Raw genomic sequence first — 25,378 nt, 5'->3', positions numbered from 1 at the left:
GTTAATATGCTTTATTATAGTATCATAATCATTATTTTGGAGATTGTTATAACTAAGTGAGCCTACATTTTGCAAATGACTAATGCATGGTTTTCTCTGTATAAGTAGATCAATTCAAAGTAGATAATGAGCAAAATATTTTGTCTAGTTGACATAAAAAGGTTAATAATATTATTTAGATTTTATATTTTATTACTAGGTATTGATTTTGGAGTTTTGTCAAATAATATTATTCCAAGTATCTGCAAAGACTATTATAAGGTTTATTGCTGCAAAAATGTCTGTAGATAGCTACAAATACAATTTAGAATGCTTGCATATATATAACAGCCATGAGAATCCAGATACAGAAAGCAAATCCTTACTGAAATGTGGAAAAAATCACCAAAAGTGGTGTGTGTCACAAAAAATAATGTCCTTACTATTGATCATCTCACTGATTTTAGTAAACATACCTAAGTATCTCTCAATTTTAATTTTTTACTATAGTGTAATTTTTATAGATCTTTATATAATCATTATTTATTTAATAAATATAATAATTATTTATATTAATTATTATTTATTATCAATGCATAAATATATTTAAATATTAGACTCTAAAAATGTAACTGGGCTACTCAATAGTTTTTTAGAGTACCTATACTAGTTTTTTAGTGTTCCTATACTAAAATAGTACAGACCTGATAATCGGAATAAACTCTCTAGAACATTTCAGTGGAGCATATTTATATTTTCACCTTATATTTTACTTTCATTTAAATTTTCTCTGACTTCTAATACAAATCACTATATAATCTAAAAATAGTTTTGATTTCCCAATTGCTCCATTTACATACCTGAAGAGGTGCATTGACATTTCCCATGACATCCTGATCAGATTATTGATTTATTTATACTGATTACTGCCACCCCCATTGTTTTAATATTACTTAGGTCCCAAATATATGTGCATGCATATTTATATGTATCTGTGCTTTCAACTGATTATCTTAAAAATAATTTTAGTATCAATCTAAGTGTAATCTTACTTATCAATTTGCTTCCTAATTTTTTCACGTTGTTAGATTTCCTATTCGGAAGAAAATACTAAATAAAAGCTTTTTTAAAACTGCTTCCATATTCAAAAGATAGGCACGGCCTCTGGTTGAGGGATGGGGCCACCCACCCACCACAAAAGTATTAATACAGAATTCCTCCTATAAAAAGAAGTGCAGGGACAGAGTGGCACAGAGACTGAAGGAAAGGCCACCCAGAAATTGCCCTCCTAGGGATCCATCCCACCTGCAGACACCAAACCCAGAAACTATTACTGACACTAAGAAGCACGTGGTGTAACTGTCCCCTGAGAGGCCCTGTCAGAGCCTGACCAGTGCAGATGCATATGCAAGCATCCAAACATCAGACTGAATGCTGGGACCCCAATGGAGATGTTAGGGCAAGGGCTGAAGAAACTGAAAAGTGTGCAACCCTACAGGAAGAACAACAAAATCAACCAACCAGAGGAATGCTAGGTCACTGAGGCAGGAGTGGGTGGGAGGTAGGAGAGCATCCTCATAGAGGCAGGGGGTGGGGAGAGAGGTGAGGGGGTTTGTGTAAGGGAAACTGGGAAGGCTGATAACATTTAAAATGTCAATAAATAAAATAACCAGTGAAAAATAAAATAAAAAGGAACAGTAGGATTTTTCCAGTTGTCTCAAATCTGAGGTCATTAAAAAATAAAATGAATGAATAAATAAATAAATAAATAAATAAATACTGCTTCCATGTCCATAAATATTAAAATTAATTATAATCAAGTGTCATATATTTACTTGGCCATAGTTATCAGCATACATTAACAGATATTACATAGACATATTAAAATTTTTACATTTAGAAGGAGTAAAAATGTTACAAAACATAAAATTGATATGAATAATTACAAGGAAAGTTACTGACATGAAAGCCTGAATTATAAGGCAAAAATTCTCAAATATTGTATTATCTCCCTACAGTAAGCAATTTAAAAAGAGGAACCACGCTAAATAAACAAAACAAATTAAGCAAAGGAAAAAAAAAGAAACAGAAAAAGAAAGAATTACATAAGGGAACACTGAAATGAGAATAAAAATTTTGAAAAACCGAAGGTGAAATATTTACATTTAATTAATTCATGCAGCTGATTAAGGAAGATAATTCAGAAAATACAAAAGAGTAAAAGTTCTGAGGTATGGGGATTTTACTACAGAAATATACACTGGTAAACAAAAAGAAAATAAAGATACTTAACATTAGTAGTCATTGATTCTTGCACACGTTCTCACAAAGACACGCATGCACACACACACACACACACACACACACACAGACTCAACCCATTTCATAAAGACAAGTTTTGGTATTTAAACAGTAGAAATGATCACCTGTTGGTATAGTATGAAGTGAGAGGAGATGTTTTAAGAAGTGAAAATAAAAACAAGTTATGAAGGAACATGAATAAAAAGTTTTGGCACCAATTGGAGAATGTTAAAAATTTAAATACCTTGTAACTCAGCAATGCCCTGCTGCGGTATATCCTCAATAAAACTGAAAACACACATTTACAATAACAAAAAAAATGTACCAAAATATATATAAAAGCATTAATAGAAAAATTTAAGAAGAAAAACAGAATGTTCACCAAATGATGAATGGATAAAAATTGGGTATGTATCTATATTACACAATGACCATATACTATATAATTCCACTTACATAAATTTAAGAATGGGCATAATGGAGAAAAACTGTAGAATCTATAAATCTGTAGGACTATATAGCCTATAGACAGGTGGAGATTATATATGGTAAATGTTCATTCATATATGTTTTATGACAGATATTTCTTTCTATTGGAAGTATAACACAAAGTAATGGCAAATACCATGTGTGTTAGCGTTAAATCAAATCTTTCGTAGAGGTTTAATCTTCAGGGTCATTCATTTGTAACACTGTATTATATTTATAACTGTAGCTTTCTCCTCTTATCAACATCAATCCAAAACTTTATGACTTTTATTCTGAAATATGACTAATAATGTATAAGTTTGTGATATATATTTTCATTTTGATGCATGTTCAACCAGACTTGCTATAAATAATGGTAAGACTTTTATTTCAACAATTCTTTAGTATATTTTAATCACTTTAAATAAGAATTGCAAAGTAAATTCTGATGCAAATATTTATGTATTTCACTTTCTGCATTATACATTAGAAACCTGTGCGGTTAAAATTATGGGTAATGAATTTCCAAATACTTGTAAAGTAAAACCTTAATTGTTTTATGAGATATGGAGAAATTCCAGTTTGTGTTTCTTGCCTACTTCACATGCTCCCAGCTTAACAGGGAGGATTTGTCTTTTTTTTTATTTCCTCAAACAGGGACTACCTGTTTGACTACCATAGAAGATAAAATATAATGACTGCTTGATTACAGTAATCAAAAAACAAAACAAAGGTTGTATCAGTGTTTGCATTTCCCCCTGAATTATTCCTCTGAACACAACTCCAAGAGATTATTTTGAGACAAGAGAATTTATACCTTTTAAATGTTCTAATGGTATTATGAGCACACGTGGTCTCAGGAACAAGCAGACCTCAAGTCTAAGCACAGAAGCACAGTAGTCAAGCCGTCCCAGTCTTACCTCTGTCTCGGCAGGCTGATGAGAGGCTGCTTGTGGCACCGTTTGCTAAGGCTAAAGAGCTTGTGTACAATTCTGTGTGCCTTCAGGAAAAGCTGTTTCATGCTGTTCTCCAGTTGTTCGTAGCGGCGCTGAAAATTAGAATCCATTGTCCACAAATGCATTATAGTTGAAGTGTTGAGAAAATAATTCATGGGTAGTCTTTTCATAAAGAACTTGAATTCATCTGAAAAACATAAAAATTCCACATTCTAATTATGAAACAAGTATTTTCCCTCCAAGCAAAACACATTGAGCACACTTTAAAGTAAACACCAATAGCTTAATATTTGTGACTGACAAACCGATAAAACGTGACACTTGGGAAGTTTAAAGATCATTTGTTTTATTCTTCTTAAAACAGCAGTTTCATGATAGAATACGGAAACAATTTATGCAAGAATAATAGGTTGGACTGAATATTAAATCCAGGTTGTTTTCAATATACTTGCTGTGCACTCTGTGTAGAGGCTATGGTGCAAAAACAGCAGCACAGGTATCAGATTGGCAAGTGATGGGCATTTGCATGGGTTTATAGGGCTGAGGGATTATGTGTTACAGCTCACAGTCTGCCCTGCTCAGTGCCATCAACATTTTTTAGGCATTTTTATTAGATATTTTCTTCATTTACATTTCAAAAGCTATCCTAAAGACCCCTATACCACCACCCCCACCCGCCCTGTTCCCCAACCTTCCCACTCCTGCTTCCTGGCCCTGGCATTCCCCTGTACTGGGGCATATGACTTCGCAATACCAAGGGCCTCTCCTCCCATTGATGGTCAACTAGGCCATCCTCTGCTACAGATGCAACTAGCGTCTCATTCGCACAGAAACGTAAAGCAGGAAGTGGGGTAGAAAATCACAAAAGATATTAAGGAGTTAAGGGGTCATGCCAATCACACTCAAAGTAAATACTCCAATAAATAGCTTTCCTCCAAATGTACATGTAGATGAAATTTTCAAAAACAAATAACAAAAGTAAATAAAAACATGCATATTATAGAAACATGTATATTAGTAGAACAGTTTTGTTCTAGTAGTTTAAGGCCTCCTATAGGAGAAAGAATTGTTATCTGGTACTGTAAAGGTAATCAAGAAACATAACTAGATAGGTCATAGGTTCTACAGGAAAACCTAATATCCTGCTTGAGAGATGGGGTATTAAAATTTTTTTTTAAATTATTGGATATTTTCTGTATTTACATTTCAAATGTTATTACTTTTCCCGGTTTCCCTTCCTCTCAGAAAACCCTATCATCACATCCTCTATCCCCTTGCTTCTATTAGCTTGTACACACACACACACACACACACACACACACACACACACACACACTCCTACCACCCCACCCTCGATTCCCCTACACTGGGGCATCTATCGAACCTTCATAGGACCAAGGACTTCTTCTCCCATTGATGCATAACAAGGCCTTCCTCTGCTACAAATGCACCTGGAGCCATGTGTGCTCCTTTGTTGATGGCTTAGCCTCTGGGAGTTCTACAGGGTCTGGTTGGTTGATATTGTTGTTCTTAGTGACTCTGGAGTATACCCATAGATCAATAGATCTCAACTCTCATGAGAGAAGCTTCTTGAAGTGGATGACAATTAACATAGTGACAAATATTTGCAGAAAAAATAGAGAATAAATGATTTTGGCATGCCACAAGTGTATGACAAACTTGCTCTTTTAAGACAGGCATCACATGAGGGATGGGGTTGCCATCCCATAGTCAAAACTCTGAACCGTAATTGTCCCTGTCTGAAAGAACTGCAGGGACAAAAACAGAGAAGAGCCGCAGGAAATGGAGGTCCAGCAACAGGCCCAAAGTGGGATCCAGCTCAAGGCGAGGTTCCAAGGCCTGACCATATTACTGAGGCTATGGAGTGCTCAGAAAAAGGTGCATATTGTGACTGCCTTGTGAAAGACTCAACAAGCACTTGAAAGAGTCAGATGTAGATATTTACACCCAACCAATGAACAGAAGCTGCTGACCCCTGTCGTTGAAATAGTGAAAAGCTGGAAGACGCTGAGGAGGAGGGCAACCCTGTAGAAGGAGAAGCAGTCTCAATTAACCTGGACCCCAGAGATCTCTCAGACACTAGACCACCAACCAGGCAGCATATACCAGCTGATATGAGACCCCCAACACATATACAGCAGAGGACTGGGTTCAGTCAGAGAAGATGCATCTAATCCCCAAGAGACTGGAGTTCCTAGGAAGAGGGGAGATCTGATGGGGTGGGGGTGGGATTTGGGGGTTGTAGCATCCTCCTGGAGACTGGGGGAGAGGTATGGGATGTGGAACACTCAGAAGGTGGACAATGAGGGGAATAAAATCTGGAGTGTGAAAAGAAAGGATTAAATAAAAATTTTAAAAAAGAAAAGACTCAGGGATCTTCATGGAAGACAGAAAAGAATGAGAACAAACCAGAGGCAATTTATATACTCAACTGTATTCTAGTCACAACAAATGAAGTTGCACATATGACATAACAGAGATTATGAAATCATGGATTAAATAAGTATAAACCCGGGCCAGGCAAAATCCCTGCTGAAGACCTATTGGCATTCAATAACTGCCAGCAAAGAAAGTGGCACTAGTATTTTATATTTTTAATGCTGTGATAATTAGAATATCCTACATTACAAGGTAGACCCCATATTCTAAACTAACTGGGTAACAGAAAAACTGGACTCCATGAGATGGAGACATGGATGAACAGAGAACTGAGTCAGTGGTTATGTTGGAATGTATCTGAGAAGTGTATAGAGAAAGTGATCAAAATATGCTTTATGAACATCTCAAACAATTAATAAAATTATTTGAAAAAATATTTAGAAGACAGTCTTATCACTGAAGCCCAACCCTCTTAAATACCACATCATTAGGGTTTTCACTCTATAGATTTTTACCTGAAAAAGAAGAAAGATCAAACCTTATAATAACCAATCAAACCTTATAAATAATAGATTAAGGCTTTGATTTGGTAATACTGTGAAGTTTGATTCCATATGTCTTTCTTAAAAGATTTCCCCCTTTAACTAAAAAATTGATGCAGGCATATTAGAAAGCATTCTTCAGATGTTCACAGAACAGATGCCACTAGTTTGAAAACTCATCATTCACTTCATTGTCATCTTTGACTTTGACACTTCCATTAAGACCTGATCATTTCGTAGGCATGGATTTCTAATTGTGCTCTTTGTTACAGTATTAGAAAAGGTTCTGAATCAGGACATTTCACTGAGGTTAAAGAACATTATAAGGTAGAATTTACTTATCTCACTGGAGTGTTTTCAATAGTGTTTGCTGCTGAAAATTATCAATGCACAATCTCTATGAAGTAGTTTTAACATGACACATGAATAATTACTTCATTATGAAGTCATTAGGAGCCACCATTGACAGTCACCCACAACAGTTATTGAACACCTGTTGTGCACAGAACATACAGATGTTTCAATCTATGACAGCAAGTGTGAGTAAACCTTTCATCTCATTTTAAACAGTGCCTAATTAATGATGTGCCTTACTTTCAAATGCTATAAAGCCTCTTCAATTTCTGACAGGTATTTTACCTAGAATTTACTCAAAGGATTTCCTGGAAATGTCATAAAATATTTTTTTCTCATTTGTCATTCTTCAAAATTAACATTTATTGATTGTAAAAATGAATTTTGAATGGAACTCAGGAACTATTACTTCAATCAAAATTACATAGAAAGCACAAGACAGAAAAAAAAAAAAGAAAGATCAGACAAAGTAGAAAAGGTAGGGAAACCAGAAGATATGCTTTTTCTTAATTAACAACACTATGTAGAAAATAAAGCTTTATTTGCAGTTAAAGTGCCATATACATAATAACTAATCAGAGACTAGAGTTGTGGCTCATTCCTTAAAAGCACTGCCTGGCTTTCCACTGGGTTCAATTATCAGCACTCACATGGAATCCCATAGCCATCTATAACTCTAGTTCTAGAAGACTACACATCCACTTCTGACCTCTACACATTCTGTGTACATATGGTACACAGACACATAGGCAAAAACACCTATATACTAAAAATAAAATGAAAAGAAATCTGAAGAACAACTAGTCATACTTTTGGCATTTTAGATAAAATTGAAATCTAAATATCATATAAAATAACTCATGAAATAAATTTATATGACAAATATGTTATTGCTGAAATAAATATCTAAAGTTGGCATCAACTATATAAAAATTTCAGTTTAGTTTTTGTCATTTAAAAGAGATAAAATTTAATATAAAGTTTAGCGTTAGTGTCAGAGTATTTCTTTGTTCAATGTACATCCATTATTTTATTTTTTAATTCTTCAGGTTTAACATGCACTGGTAAAACCGATTTTCAAAGAGTTTCAGGCAAATGTTTTTAAAAGAATTGTTTTAAGGCATGTGATGAGTTTGTTCCCTTGTTGAGTTTTCGATTATTGCATTTCCTGGCCCGTGGGGATTTCTATTAAAGCATCATTCCGAAGATTATTGTTTTGAGCTCATGCTGGAGTTCATAGAGACCTGCACAGGCATATGGTGATTGAGGATTTACAATGGCAGAGTTTCCTTGGATTTATTCACCAGTTAACATACTTAACATTTCCTGTCTTTGACCACCTAATCCTCAGATTTAGATACTTGGTCTTATATATCCTGTGTGTCACAAAGCACAGTATGGTGGCAATTTGAGGGACACTAGTAATATCTGATATAATTATACACAACTTTCATTCTTTCAATTATAAGTATACCATCAAGTCAATATGGGCCACAACAGTTTAATCATGGTAAAAATTTAAGTTCAAAAAGAAAAGAACAGATATGTACTTGCTTAGTAAAATAATTTTGTCATACTCAGTACATCAAAATAAAATTAACACATAATATATTACCAAAAAAATCCTCCTCAATGTGTTTTAAAGTTTTGAATGTAATACTCTAGAAATATTACATTAATCAAAGATGTATAAGACTAAAGATAATATTCGTTATCTTGATATTATTACTATTTTCAGCAAGGTAACTCTTTTGTTGAATATACTATCCTGCTCATTGTAGGATAAATGATTGCACTCTTGTTTTGTTTGTTTTAACACAGTATAACCAAAACTGACCTAGCACTTAGTACACAATATAGGCTAATCTGAAACGTGTAGTCAGCCTGCTTTAGGCTTCTAATGCTGATAACAAGAGTGATATAATGATTAGTCCTGAAATAATTACAATCATTTTGATATTGATTACAAGAGTAGGCTGACATGCCTGGTTCTTAACAGACTTTCTTCTTTTTCTTTTCTTCTTTCTTTCTTTTCTTCTTTCTTTTCTTCTTCTTCTTCTTCTTCTTCTTCTTCTTCTTCTTCTTCTTCTTCTTCTTCTTCTTCTTCTTCTTCTTCCTCTTCTTTCTTCTTCTTTTTCCTCTTCTTTCTTTTTTCCTCTTCTTTCTTCTTTTTCCTCTTGTTTTTCCTCTTCTTTCTTCTTTTTCCTCTTCTTTTTTTCTCTTCCTCCTCCTCCTCCTCCTCCTCCTCCTCCTCCTCCTCCTCCTCCTCCTTCTTCTTCTTCTTCTTCTTCTTCTCCTTCTTCTTCTTCTTCTTCTTCTTCTTCTTCTTCTTCTTCTTCTCCTTCTCCTCCTCCTCCTCCTCCTCCTCCTCCTCCTCCTCCTCCTCCTCCTCCTCCTCCTTCTTCTTCTTCTTCACCTTCTCCCCTTCTTCTTCTCCCTCCTTCTCCTTCTCCCTCCTTCTCCTTCTCCCTCCTTCTTCTTCTCCCTCCTTCCCCTTCTCCTGTCTTATCCTTCTCCCTCCTTCTCCCTCCTTCTCCCTCCTTCTCCCCCTTCTCCCTCCTTCTCCCTCCTTCTCCCCCTTCTCCCTCCTTCTCCCTTCTCCTACTCCTCCCTTCTTCTTCTTCTCCTCCTCCTCCTTCTCCTTCTCCTTCTCCTCCTTCTCCATACAAAGTATTTTATGCTTTGTTATGACATTTAAAAATGCTAATTTTCTTTTTCCATCTTCTAACTCGTCTGTCTTACTCTCTTTTACATATCTGTTTCTTGTGTATTCCCTTCCTGCTTTTGTGTCATATGTATCCCACTGCTTCACCTCTCCTCATACTTCTTTATTCCCTTTTGAAATTGCCTTTCTAATTTAATAGACTGTACTTTAACAGAGAACTTGTGATATCAGAGTTCTGAGCCTGGGTCTTCTCAGGTAATATACCATTTTCCATACCAATCAATTTTCTAGGAAATTTCATTTTTCATTAAAGCTGAATAAACATCCATGGTGGTATTATATTACAGTTTAATTATCTAACCATATGTTGATTTGCCTTTAGGGTAGTTTCATTTCCTAGCTATTTTGAACAACCATTATTCATCAATAAACCTAACTGTTCAAATATCTCTGTGGTAGCATACTGAATCCTTTGAGTATATATCAGCTAAAGTATATCTGTGCTATAAACAGAGTCATTTTTAACAATGATGAACAAACAAACATTTATACTGACTTCCATAATGTCTGCAATAGTTTATATTTCCTACAGTGTGTATTCCTCTTTTTCACATCAGCATTCCTTTTCATGTTTTAGATGTAAACTCAAAGTAGTTTCAGTTTTTATTTCCCTAATGGTTATGTATGCAGAACAACTTTAAAATACTTACTGGCTATTTGTGCTTCTCCTACAATGTAGTTTTCAATGATAAAAGATAACAACAGATATAACAAAGAAAAATGCTAATGAGCATCTGGGCTGGTAGAATTTATAGTCAGTTTCAGTCTCCTAACAAAACTAATTCACAGGAAACAAAGAATGATATAGAGTGAATGCATTGCATAAAGGAACTCTGTGGAGGGAAATGGATTAGGATAGGTAGCATGTTTACAAAATGTTATCATTCCCTAAGTAGGCACAGCAGTAATCTGAAATTAAGACAATTATTTCTTCAAATGACCTTTCCCATTACTTTTATTAGGATATTTACTATGCATGACTCATTTGAACTTTGATCTCACAATTTAATTTTCAGGCAAGTTTCTTTTAAGCTACTACATTTTTAGGACTGATATCTTTATGTGTTTTGTATATCCGTGGAACTTTTGATGGACCAACATGTATATGTATACCTTGGCACACATTTTTTGCTTATATTGATGGGCATGGAAAACACTGGCTAGTATACCTTATATTATAATTCCTTATGTTCAGAATAATGTGTTAAGAACTTCTATGGAATATATTTTTCAAATAATATTCACAAAACATTTTGACATTGTAGTGTTTCTAGCGTAAAAATACCATATAATTTGCTTCTATACAGATTGTCTTCATTTATAAATTAATGTAAATAGTTCCAAAGTGATACTAATTCCATTAAAAAGTAAAACTATTTGCATTTAAGATTGAGAAAGTAAAATGCTTTCATAATTTCTAGTTTATACTAGTTTATATATAGTTTATATGATAGACTTGTTAAAATTTGGTAATATAAGAGATATAAAGTGATACTAAAAGAGTATTGAATTTTCTACAGATTGTGTGAATATTTATGTTTAAGAAATAAGTAAAACAAATTATGCTTAATGATATATGAATATACACACACAGATATGTATATCTGTTGGATAACTTAGCCAACAGTAGTAGAATTGAATTTCCTTGTCAGTGGAAACAATGCAGCATGGAACCAATTGCTTTTAATCAAAAAGAGTGATAGTTTCTGATTCTGTGATATTCTTCGTCCAGCTTCTTCAATGCCAGCTTTTCTGCTTGTAACTGTAACAGAATACTTTGACGTGAATTTTTAACAATCCCCTGTAAAACAAAATTTTCTACACAGGAAGCTGATAAGGCAAAACATCATTTCTTGAACTGAACATAGTACTATATCACATTTTTACCTAAGCAAGTGTGTTCTGTATTTGCTGATTTTTATATATTAATTCTTTACTGTTTTACCATTGTGACCTATGTTGAAAGAAAGAAACAAAGAAAGAAGAAAGAAAGAAAGAAAGAAAGAAAGCAAGAAAGAAAGCAAGGAAGGAAGAAAGAAGAAAGAAAGAAAGAAAGAAAGAAAGAAAGAAAGAAAGAAAGAAAGGAAGAAAGGAAGGAAGAAAGAAAAAAGGAAGGAAGGAAGGAAGGAAGGAAGGAAGGAAGACAAAAAAAAAGCAACAATGAAAAAATAAACAAAAGCAGACTTTTGTAAGTCCTAGCTTTGAAGCTGACATTTTGATTTCAAAGTATTTCTTCACTGTCCCTCATTGTATTTGCAATGCAGATTACCCTGTAATGCAACTACTTCTTTATCCTTGGTAGTCATATTCCCATTGGGTAGGAAATTCACATATTTTGGTCAGCTTCATATCACACCATCATTCCAACTACCAGTTAGCTCTTTTGTTTATTTGTTTTATTTTTAATTTTATAAATGTTTATTCCCAAACATTCCAGGGTCGTATTTGAATGAAAAAAATTTCCAGGTTCTATAGTGTGCTTCTGGTACAACAAGGAGTGACTATATATATATATATATATATCTTTAAGTCTATTAAAATATACTATCAGACTTGGTAATAGAGCTTATATCAAATCAACAAAATACTATAATGCTGGTTAGATAAATGGTATCTTGCGCATGACTCATTTTATGAGGCTACAATATTGTGAGTAAATCTGTTGGATGGATCACAGGGCCCCCAATGGAGGAGCTAGAGAAAGTATCCAAGGAGCTAAACAGATCTGCAACCCTGTAGGTGCAACATGATGAACTAACCAGTACCCCGGAGCTCTTGACTCTAGCTGCATATGTATCAAAAGATGGCCTAGTCCGCCATCACTGGAAAGAGAGGTCCATTGGACAGGCAAACTTTATATGCCCCAGTACAGGGGAACGCCAGGGCCAAAAAATGGGAATGGGTGGGTAGGGGAGTGTGTGGGGGGGGGAGGGTATGGGGGACTTTTGGGATAGCATTGGAAATGTAATTGAGGAAAATTCATAATAAAAATAATGTAGGCCAAGCGATCTTAAGACTTCTGTTGAGTGGAACACAGCATCTGCTCCAATCCAATTGCTTGGGACTTGAGACTGCATTAGTCAGGGAAGCAAAAACCAGGTCTGAGTAGGGGCACAAGCCCCTTCCGGTCTGAGCAGCACCGGGGTAGCTAGGGCGCAGAGTCACCTGACTACCTCCAGACACCCACAACAACAGCCACGCGAATTCTGAGGATTGGGATCTGCCCGGCTCGGGAGCGCTTTGCCTGAGCATCAGCAGCAGACATCTTGGTTCCGGGACCCCTTCGAGTGTATCCTGCACAGACAGCTGGCCATTTTCCCGGCCAGAGGATAGGGATCTGCCTGGCGTGGGAGCATTTTGCCTGAGCATCAACAGCAGACATCTTGGTTCCGGGATCCCACCTAGTGTATCCTATACAGGCAGGTGACCATTTTCCTGACCAGAGGATAGGGACCTGCCCAGCGCAGGAACTCTTTGCCTGAGCATTGGCAGCAGACATCTTAGTCCCGGGACCCTGCCGAGTGTACCCTGCACAGACATCTCGGTTCTAGGACCCCACCGAGTGTATCCTGCACAGCTCCAGAGACTACCAGATGGCGAAAGGCAAACATAAGAATCCTACTAACAGAAATCAAGACCACTCACCATCATCAGAACGCAGCACTCCCACGCACCTAGTCCTGGGCACCCCAACACAACCGAAAAGTGAGAACCGGATTTAAAAGCATATCTCATGATGATGGTAGAGGACATCAAGAAGGACTTTAATAACTCATGTAAAGAAATACAGGAGAACAATGCTAAAGAGTTACAAGTCCTTAAAGAAAAGCAGGAAAACACAACCAAACAGGTAGAAGTCCTTAAGAAAAACAGGAAAACACATCCAAACAGGTGATGGAAATGAACAAAACCATACTAGACCTAAAAAGGGAAGTAGACACAATAAAGAAAACCCAAAGTGAGGCAATGCTGGAGATAGAAACCCTAGGAAAGAAACCTGGAACCATAGACGCGAACATCAGCAACAGAATACAAGAGATGGAAGAGAGAATCTCAGGTGCAGAAGATTCCATAGAGAACATCTGCACAACAATCAAAGAAAATGGAAAATGCAAAAAGATCCTAACTCAAAACATCCAGGAAATCCAGGACACAATGAGAAGACCAAACCTACGGATAATAGGAGTTGATGAGAATGAAGATTTTCAACTTAAAGGGCCAGCAAATATATTCAACAAAATTATAGAAGAAAACTTCCCAAACCTAAAGAATGACATGCCCATAAACATACAAGAAGCCTACAGAACTCCAAATAGACTGGACCAGAAAAGAAATTCCTCCCGACACATAATAATCAGAACAACAAATGCACTAAATAAAGAGAGAATATTAAAAACAGTAAGGGAGAAAGGTCAAGTAACATATAACGGCAGACCTATCAGAATTACACCAGACTTTTCACCAGAGACTATGAAAGCCAGAAGAGCCTGGACAGATGTTATACAGACACTAAGAGAACATAAATGCCAGCCCAGGCTACTACACCCAGCCAAACTCTCAATTACCATAGATGGAGAAACCAAAGTATTCCACGACAAAACCAAATTCACACATTATCTTTCCACGAATCCAGCCCTTCAAAGGATAATAACAGAAAAGAAGCAATACAAGGACGGAAATCACGCCTTAGAACAAGCAAGAAAGTAATCCCTCAGCAAACCAAAAAGAAGACAGCCACAAGAACAGAATGACAACCCTAACAACAAAAATAAAAGGAAGCAAAAATTACTTTCCCTTAATATTTCTTAATATCAATGGACTCAATTCCCCAATAAAAAGACATAGACTAACAGACTGGCTACACAAACAGGACCCAACATTCTGCTGCTTACAAGAAACCCATCTCAGGGAAAAAGGCAGACACTACCTCAGAGTGAAAGGCTGGAAAACAATTTTCCAAGCAAATGGTCTGAAGAAATAAGCTGGAGTAGCCATTCTAATATCAGATAAAATCGACTTCCAACCAAAAGTTATCAAAAAAGACAAGGAGGGGCACTTCATACTCATCAAAGGTAAAATCCTCCAAGAGGAACTCTCAATTCTGAATATCTATGCTCCAAATGCAAGGGCAGCCACATTCATTAAAGACACTTTAGTAAAGCTCAAAGCACACATTGCACCTCACACAATAATAGTGGGAGACTTCAACACACCACTTTAATCAATGGACAGATCGTGGAAACAGAAACTAAACAGCGACACAGTGAAACTAACAGAAGTTATGAAACAAATGGATCTGACAGATATCTACAGAACATTTTATCCTAAATCAAAAGGATATACCTTCTTCTCAGAACCTCACGGGACCTTCTCCAAAATTGACCACATAATTGGTCACAAAACAGGCCTCAACAGATACAAAAATATTGAAATTGTCCCATGTATCCTATCAGACCACCATGCCTAAGGCTGATCTTCAATAACAACATAAATAATGGAAAGCCAACATTCACGTGGAAACTGAATAACACTCTTCTCAATGATACCTTGGTCAAGGAAGGAATAAAGAAAGAAATTAAAGACTTTTTAGAGTTTAATGAAAATGAAGCCACAACATACCCAAACCTATGGGGCACAAGAAAGCATTTCTAAGAGGGAAACTCATAGCTCTGAGTGCCTCCAAGAAGAAACGGGAGAGAGCACATACTAGCACCTTGACGACACATCTAAAAGCTCTAGAAAAAAAGGAAGCAAATTTACCCAAGAGGAGTAGACCGTAGGAAATAATCAAACTCAGGTGAAATCGAACAAGTGGAAACAAGAAGAACTATTCAAAGAATTAACCAAACGAGGAGTTGCTTCTTTGAGAAAATCAACAAGATAGATAAACCCTTAGCTAGACTCACCAGAGGGCACAGGGACAACATCCTAATTAACAAAATCAGAAATGAAAAGGGAGACATAACAACAGATCCTGAAGAAATCCAAAACACCATCAGATCCTTCTACAAAAGGCTATACTCAACAAAACTGGAAATCCTGCATGAAATGGACAAATTTCTAGACAGATACCAGGTACGAATGTTAAATCAGGATCAAGTTAACAATCTAAACAGTCCCATATCCCCTAAGGAAATAGAAGCAGTCATTAATAGTCTCCCAACCAAAAAAAGCCCAGGACCAGATGGGTTTAGTGCAGAGTTCTACCAGACCTTCAAAGAAGATCTAATCCCAGTTCTACACAAACAATTCCACAAAATAGAAGTAGAGGGAACTCTACCCAACTCATTCTATGAAGCCACAATTACTCTGATACCTAAACCACAGAAAGATCCAACAAAGATAGAGAACTTCAGACCAATTTCCCTTATGAATATTAATACAAAAATCCTCAATAAAATTCTTGCTAACCGAATCCAAGAACACATTAAAGCAATCATCCATCCTGACCAAGTAGGTTTTATTCCAGGGATGCAGGGATGGTTTAATATACGAAAATCCATCAATGTAATCCATTATATAAACAAACTCAAAGACATAAACCACATGATCATCTCGTTAGATGCGGAAAAAGCATTCGACAAGATCCAACACCCATTCAGGATAAAAGACTTGGAAAGATCAGGAATTCAAGGCCCATACCTAAACATGATAAAAGCAATCTACAGCAAACGAGTAGCCAATATCAAAGTAAATGGCGAGAAGCTGGAAGCAATCCCACTAAAATCAGGGACTAGACAAGGCTGCCCACTTTCTCCCTACCTCTTCAACATAGTACTTAAAGTCCTAGCCAGAGCAATTCGACAACAAAAGGAGATGATCAAGGGGATACAAATTGGAAAAGATGAAGTCAAAATATCACTTTTTGCAGATGATATGATAGTATATATAAGTGACCCTAAAAATTCCACCAGAGAACTCCTAAACATGATAAACAGCTTCGGTGAAGTAGCTAGATATAAAATTAACTCAAGCAAGTCAATGGCCTTTCTCTACACAAAGAATAAACAGGCTGAGAAAGAAATTAGGGAAACAACACCCTTCTCAATAGTCACAAATAATATAAAATATCTCGGCGTGACTCTAACTAAGGAAGTGAAAGATCTGTATGATAAAAACTTCAAGTCTCTGAAGAAAGAAATTAAAGAAGATCTCAGAAGATGGAAAGATCTCCCATGCTCATGGATTGGAAGGATCAACATTGTAAAAATGGCTATCTTGCCAAAAGCAATCTACAGATTCAATGCAATCCCCATCAAAATTCCAACTCAATTCTTCAACGAATTAGAAAGAGCAATCTGCAAATTCATCTGGAATAAAAAAAAAACCTAGGATAGCAAAAACTCTTCTCAAGGATAAAAGTACCTCTGGTGGAATCACCATGCCTGACCTAAAGCTTTACTACAGAGCAATTGTGATAAAAACTGCATGGTACTGGTATAGAGACAGACAAGTAGACCAATGGAATAGAATTGAAGACCCAGAAGTGAACCCACACACCTATGGTCACTTGATCTTCGACAAGGGAGCTAAAACCATCCAGTGGAAAAAAGACAGCATTTTCAACAAATGGTGCTGGCATAACTGGTTGTTATCATGTAGAAGATTGTGAATCGACCCGTTCCTCTCTCCTTGTACTAAGGTCAAATTTAAGTGGATCAAGGAACTCCACATAAAACCAGAGACACTGAAACTTATAGAGGAGAAAGTGGGGAAAACTCTCGAAGATATGGGCACAGCGAAAAAATTCCTGAATAGAACATCAATGGCTTGTGCTTTAAGATCGAGGATTGACAAATGGGATGTCATAAAATTGCAAAGCTTCTGCAAGGCAAAAGACAAAAAGAACACCAACAGATTGGGAAAGGATCTTTACCTATCTTAAATCAGATAGGGGACTAATATCCAATATATATAAAGAACTCAAGAGGGTGGACTCCAGAAAATCAAATAGCCCCCTTAAAAGATGGGGCTCAGAGCTGAACAGAGAATTCTCACCTGAGGAATACCGAAAGACTGAGAAACACCTGAAAAAATTGTTCAACATCCTTAATCATCAGAGAAATGCAAATCAAAACAACCCTGAGATTCCATCTCACACCAGTCAGAATGGCTAAGATCAAAAATTCAGGTGACAGCAGATGCTGGCGAGGATGTGGAGAAAGAGGAACACTCCTCCATTGTTGGTGGGATTGCAAGCTTGTACAACCACTTTGGAAATCAGTCTGGCGGTTCCTCAGAAAATTGGACATAGTACTACCAGAGGATCCAGCAATACCTCTCCTGGGCATATATCCAGAAGATGCCCCAACTGGTAAGAAGGACACATGCTCCACTATGTTCATAGCAGCCTTATTTATAATAGCCAGAAGCTGGAAAGAACCCAGATGCCCCTCAACAGAGGAATGGATACAGAAAATGTGGTACATCTACACAATGGAGTACTACTCAGCTATTAAAAAGAATGAATTCACTAAATTCCTAGGCAAATGGTTTGACCTGGAGGGCATCATCCTGAGTGAGGTAACCCAATCACAAAAGAACTCAAATGAAATGTACTCACTGATAAGTGGATATTAACCCAGAAACTTAGTATAGCGAGATATAAGGTACAATATGTAAAACATATGAAACTGAAGAAGAACGAAGACTACAGTGTGGACACTTTGCTCATTCTTAGAATTGGAAACAATCACCCATGGAAGGAGTTACAGAGACAAAGTTTGGACCTGAGACAAAAGGATGGTCCATCTAGAGACTGACATATCCAGGGATCCATCCCATAATTAGCCTCCAAGCGATGACACCATTGCATACACTAGCAAGCCTTAGTTGCAAGGACGGTGATATAGCTGTCCCTTGTGAGACTATGCCGGGGCCTAGCAAACACAGAAGTGGATGCTCACAGTCAACTATTGGATGGATCACAGGGCCCCCAATGGAGGAGCTAGAGAAAGTATCCAAGGAGCTAAACAGATCTGCAACCCTATCAGAGGAACAACATTATGAACTAACCAGTACCCCAGAGCTCTTGACTCTAGCTGCATATGTATCAAAAGATGACCTAGTCGGCCATCACTGGAAAGAGAGGCCCATTGGTCAGGCAAACTTTATATGCCCCAGTACAGGGAAATACCAGGGCCAAAAAATGGGAATGGGTGGGTTGGGGAGTGGGGGGGGGGGACTTTTGGGATAGCATTGGAAATGTAATTGAAGAAAATACGTAATAAAAAATAAAAATTAATAAATAAAGTAAAGGATGGAAAAATGGTATTATAGGAGAAGGACTATGCCTCAACCCTGAGGTTGGCTGTCTTTGAAGGATGAGCAAAACTGTGTGGATAACACACCCTTAGAGAGATGACCCGTGGACTGATGGTATAGGTGCAGTACCCAGGTACTGCTAGGTTATAAATCAAGGAGGCTGCAGAAGTCTTCCAAGGATGCTGAGAAGCCACCAGAAGACTTTCATCACAGACAAGACTTCACCTCACTGATTTTGGACAAAGCTTCCCCGGCTTCTCTGCAAAGAGAAGGGGTAGGAGCCAGGGCTTGCATTGTAATGGCTGAAGCAGACAAGGACTGCTTAACATTTCCAAAGCATGTGACACACACACTTACACAGTGGTATTAGTAAGTTTTAATGGTAATTAACAATAACACATTATAACCTGACTGCATTAAGAAAATTCAGCATGTACACCAGGAGTGAAAATGTCACCTGTGATCTCAGTTACTGCGCTGTCAGAAGGGGGAGGGGAGGGCTGTCAGAAGGGGGAGGGGAGGGAGTTTACTGACTTAGGTAGTACTCAAATCTAAGCCTAATTTGAATTGAATTTCTTACTTTTAAAGCTTATTATTGTCTTCATACAAAGTTTTTAGAGATCAAAGTTGTGATTTTTTTCACCATTAAATTAGTATACTCATCCTAAAAAAAAAAAAAAAAAATTTAAACCCAAAGCAGATCTTAAGTATTTAGTAGCTATCTAAAATAAATTATATTTTTGTCTGATTGTTTTACACTTCTCTGAAAGGAGTCATATATACTTATATTAAAATATAATATTTCAATACATTTATCTGAATAAGAATACCTATCCTGCTTATGTCTCTTCAAAGCCTAAGCAAGTACGTAAGCAGAACTGTTACATCTTCACCTGCACAATGTCCTTGAAATTACAGAGTTGGTAGGTTTTTTTAAGTTATAGGATTGAATTGAATTCATCCATATATATATATATATATATATATATATATATATATATATATATATATATATATATATATTATCTCTCAGGGCATCATGAAAATACCAGTGATAGTAATACTACTTTTTGCAGTCTGTTGATAGCTTTTTAACAATGATGGCCACACTAAATACGTTTCATAGAAAATAATTTACTCTTTTTTGGCTATGTCATGGAAGAAAGTGATTTTCTCCTTTCCTTGGTGATTTTATATTTTATGCACTGTCTTTTGATGTATTCTTTTTCAGTTGAACTCAATTAAAGCCCTTTTTGGTCCTCTAAGGAAAGAAAATGTGCTGAAATACAAACAGGTATCAGAAACAACCTTACAAAGTATCTTCTAAGGAGAAAATGGGCAGAGTATAGTATTGAATTGTTAGAACTCATTGGAAAACCCATATAAATAGATACAATGATAAACATGGAAATTGTATTACTTAGTTGTCATCTGAGTCCATTTGCCTATCTCAAACTGATAGCACAGTTTTGAACCTAGTGGATATGTCAATTACTACTATCAGATATGGCTTGATTAATAATCTCAAATATGCATAGTTTCTTTACAAAGTACTGAGTGAATGTTAGAGAATTCACAGTGTGATTTAAAAACATTTTATATCCTAATGTTGTAGAAATTCAAACATTAGACTTAAATTGCCACTGGACTATTTACATTGGCATTAGAAGTATCACTGACTGGTGAATGTGTGGGGACAGGGAACAGAAGGATATAGCTGAAAGAAGTGATATTGACTCAAAATTCCAAAATGTGAACATTTGTTTTTCTTGTCTTATTCCAAGAGAACAACAACATAGGGATAGGGTAGGGGCTGGAAAATCTTCTGGTCTGTTCAATAAGCTTATCTCCTCTTGTCTTAAGATGTTACATGCATAGTTTTTATTTTTATTTTTTTACTTTCCTTTTAATTTGTTTAAAATATAATTTCATCAGTTCTCTCCCATATAGTGCTAAAAATGCAATAAACTACTTTTTGAAAACTTAAGACAAGCCAAAGACTGAGGTTATGGGACCCTAAAGAGAAGAAAGCAAGGATTGCAGAATTGAGAGCAGTCTAGAATACTAGGAAAACATAGTCCAAAGAATCAACTATGTAGGGCTCTAAGGACTCAGAGAGACTGAAGTCACAAGCACATAGCCTGAATGGGTCTGTGGTAGGTCCTCAACATATATGCTGTAGTTATTTAGATCCAAACTTTTGTGGGATTCTTAATAATGGGATTGGGGAGTGTTTGTGACTCTTTTTCCTGGCCTATGGATGCATCTCCTTCTACTTGGTTTCATTATCCAAATTTGTTATAAAATTTTGTGCTTTGTCTTAATCTTTTGGGGTTATGCTCCATTGATATCCCTGAGAGGCCTTCTCTTTCCTTAAGGGAAATTGAGGAGCAGAGTATCTCAGCAAGTGGGGATGGTATGAAGAGAGCTAGGAGAAATGGAGGGAAGGAGATTGTTGTAAAGATGAGAAAACAACAACAACAACAACAAAAGAAAATCAAGGCTAACAGTAACATTAGAGTTACTGATTATATCATGGTCTCCGTGGACATAATCAAAGAAAATTCCTTGTGACTTAATCAGTTTGTATATTTAAACCAAACATAATAAAACAACATAAAAATCCTCAAAGCAAAACATGCCTAGATCAGTCAACAGAGTTGACTTGAATTAGAAGAGAGAAGAAAGATTAAAAAAAACTGAAAAAGAGGAAAGAAAGCATCCCACCAAATTATCAGTTTAAGACATTTCAAAGACTTGGACTTTCATAATATAACACATCTTTATAAAGTAAAACTTTCCTTTGAAAGAGAGCATTAACTGATAGTGTAAAATTTATTGGGTTCTAAGTGCTACAGAATACATAAATCAGTTGAATATGGTAGATATATGCTATACAAATATGCATATAAATACATACATATGATAAAATATCAGATGGATTGGGCTTTTTCAAATTTGTATTGTTTGTTTATTACTGAACAAAATCAAAGAAACTATAGTTCTATTCCATATTAGAAATTTCAAATTCTACCTTAAAGTAAGAAAATAATTTAAGAAAAGAATGATTCTAATCAAACTTCTGTTGTGGATCCTGCCATGACGGATAAAGTCCCTTACTAAACATATATATATAGTGTGTGCATGTGTGATAATGTGTATGTGTGCATGTGTGTGCGTGTATAAGTATTCTATCATTGTGAACAGTAAAAACATACAATAGTTGTTGTCATATGCCACACATATCAAGTATTGTAAAGTTAAAATCATTTTCAAGTTATGTATATACTATCATTGATGTCCCAAGTTGGTAGGCATTTTCTTTAATATGTGCCATGTTTTGTTAAGGACAGGAGACTGAAAAGATATGAAAAGCAGGAGCAGAAATTATAATGTACTATCCCATCCCATAGCTGAAAATATAGACTACAAATAAGCCTTACTCTAAAATCCTGGTGATCCAGACTGTACTTAGATATATCATCAATTTAATCAGTTATCTAACAAAGAGTAGTCACCTCTCAAACCATGTGTCAGACTAAAACCTTTCGGTAGGTTGAATGTGTATAGTAATATCAATCTCTTTATCTATCTATCCATCTGTCTATGTATGATCTAGCTAACTGCTATTCCTATGTTTTTTAATTATGTAATAATAATTTAAGAAAAAGAAGGAATAAATTTGAGGAAGAGTTAGGGGGGCATAGGAATGTTTGGAAAAAAGCCAGTGTGAAGTGATAGAGGAAGAAAGGAAAAAAATCAAGTTATAGAACTGTAACTTAAGCTAAGTCCTGACAGAGGAAATGGACTCAGTCTCCTGTCTAAAACCCAAAATTTAACTTCTCTCACAAATGGAAATTTAACTTCTCTCACAAATGGAAAAAAAATAGTATCACTGGGTATACAAATAGGACTTAATACCAGACTATCTGTTAATCAATAGGTGATAACACAAGAACAAACACACAAAAGTCTGACATAAAAAAAATCCTTTGTCTTTGTTATGCTTATTAGACTCTTATTCTTTTCTTTATCATGTTCTTTTCTGATTGTTTTTGTTTTATCTTTTTTTTTACTTTGTCATTACTATTTTTTATACCTCGTTATATACTCATGAAAGATAAAAAAAAGTGTCGGGATTTGACTGGATTTGTAAAAGGTAAGGATCTGGGGTGATGTGGGGGGAGCGGGAAACCATAACTATACTATAATGTGTGAAATAACGACTAATTTCTATTAATATATAAAAATATAGAAACACAGTGTAAGGAACATATGTACTGTTTCTTCATCTTTTCTTAATTAAGAAAATGGACAAATCTCAGGAGTTCCATAAAGTAAATTATCTGGAGATATTTTCCATAAGGATAACTTCAAGAATCTGTATTAAATGGCAGATGTTTCAAACGCAACCTCATGTACTCATCAGTGTCCTCCAAAGATTTTGTCTGCTGTGTGAATTCTGAACTGTGCCTGTCATAGCCCCTGAGCCAACATTTTCAGTCCTCTTGATAATCTGAGCTTCCCAATTTGTTGTTTTTAAATACATTCCTTTCCTGCTGCAGTCATATTCTATTCTAATAAGAAATCTGAGACCTAAACTTAATTGAGTCCTCAGGGGTAATTAGAGTAAATAATTAAACAAGAGTTTAACTAATATTTATTTAGTGTGTACTGTGCGCCAGTCACCGTGCTCATAGATAATAATGATGATCAAAGCGGATGAATAGAGGATATTCATGTTTCCTAAAATAGATTGCCATGTAAACAGTGACATTCCTTTACATAATTAGCAAAAACTGCTCTCTGTATTTTTTTTACTAATTTATTTACTATTATGCTTTCTTATGCTGCTCTAAGAAATGTATATAGGTTATCTTGTTTAATCCTGCCAAAGTAAAGAGATGGGAGCTATTATAATTTTCAATTTCTTCATGAAGTGTGTTTTATCAATTTTCAACATGATGCAAACTGATACTGGTAATAATAGATAAAGCCTAGAACAAACCGTCTCTGAAAAAAAAATAGTTCTTGCTTAGCAAGCAGAAATACTCTAGGAGTTGACAAAGATATTAAATTAAATTCTTTATATTTATAGAGTGCTTTTGTTCAGAGGAATTTCCACTGTTTTATCTTTAAGAATCTCATAATAACCATGCTGCAGGACAGGCTGATTTTGTTCCGAAGTAATGCAAAATTAATTTCAATTATAATTTCATTGTACATAGACAATTCAGAAAGGAAAACAATCAGCCCAAGGAAATAGAAAAAATGTTAATTATATATTACAGTAATGGTGAAGACAATGTTTTATTTTTCTTCATTTTACTTACCCAGATAGTAATACCATTCATTATTATTGTCTATGAATTATTTATTTTATATGACATAACCAACTGACAATATGAACAAATAAGTAAATGGTAGAAAGCAAGTATAAGAGCATGCCAGATGAGTGTGTCAGAAAATGTTTAGGTATATGACATAAAGCATGATGCCAGTCACCTACAGAATAAATAAAGTCAAAACACAGTGTATACTAGTTCCAAATTGTAGTACAATATGAAAAAATGGAATACGGGTTCTAGCTAAAACAAACACAAAGAAATATCTTAAGTTACAGATGCAAATAAGTAAAAACTTTTAAAGTGATGAAATACTGTGTATAGATTTCATAGTGATAAAACATTAATTCCCATATGATTAGGGGCTATATAAAGTTGAAAACAATTATGAATCAAAGGCCAAATAGGGAACTATTTCAAGCTTTCTTCTGAGCAATCAAGTCTCCCAATTCTATATTGAGTTTGCATTCATAGCCACAAAATAGAACTGGTTACCTGGATTTAGTGTATCAATTTCTACAACTACTATATCTCCTCATCTATGTCTAAGAGGAACAGCCTGAACAAGTGAGCAGTAAAACCTACCCTGAGATCCAAACATTTGTAAAACACGTGGATGGAAAAAAAAAAAAAAAAAAAAAAAAGAACATGAAACCAAGACTATAGGTTTGTCAGAGAGAGAAAAAATAAGAGGGACCTCCTCCCTAGTCTTTAGGTCTCATAGCACGCAATACTTACTTGTAGGGGTATCCAACCAATATCTAATTTGAGTTAAGGCCCAAGCAATGAAATTGAGCCCATACATGACTCTTCTTGGTTGACAAAGAATCAGATATTACATATGCCAGAAATCTAGGATAAAATCAAATACTACTGGGGAAAAATACAGAAAGAAGAGAAAAGTTATCAATGAAAAGAACCTAATGATATTCTTCTATCATCATAGATGAGAACATCATTCAGCCATCATCCGATAAGTTACTTCCTGCAGAAAATGGGAACATGCACAACGACCTACAGCCAGATGTTAAACAGAGGGAGACC

At 35.7% G+C, this 25,378-nt stretch overlaps 1 protein-coding gene across 7 annotated transcripts in view; it reads right to left on the bottom strand.

Annotated features, from left to right (window-relative positions):
• Brinp3 (bone morphogenetic protein/retinoic acid inducible neural specific 3) overlaps positions 1 to 25,378 on the bottom strand; it is a 406,844-nt gene that overhangs the window by 67,021 nt on the left and 314,445 nt on the right. For all 7 annotated transcript variants that reach the window (NM_001357571.1, NM_153539.3, XM_030252958.1 and 4 more), the window contains one exon: positions 3,669 to 3,891. In NM_001357571.1, coding sequence (NP_001344500.1) covers positions 3,669 to 3,891 — 223 coding nt within the window. The remainder of the gene's footprint in view (positions 1 to 3,668; positions 3,892 to 25,378) is intronic.

The sequence above is a fragment of the Mus musculus genome, chromosome 1, assembly GCF_000001635.26.
Source record: "Mus musculus strain C57BL/6J chromosome 1, GRCm38.p6 C57BL/6J".
In the NCBI taxonomy this organism is placed as follows: Eukaryota; Metazoa; Chordata; class Mammalia; order Rodentia; family Muridae; genus Mus; species Mus musculus.
Note: the sequence above shows the minus strand (reverse complement) of the source record. Positions and strands in the feature narration are given on the sequence as shown.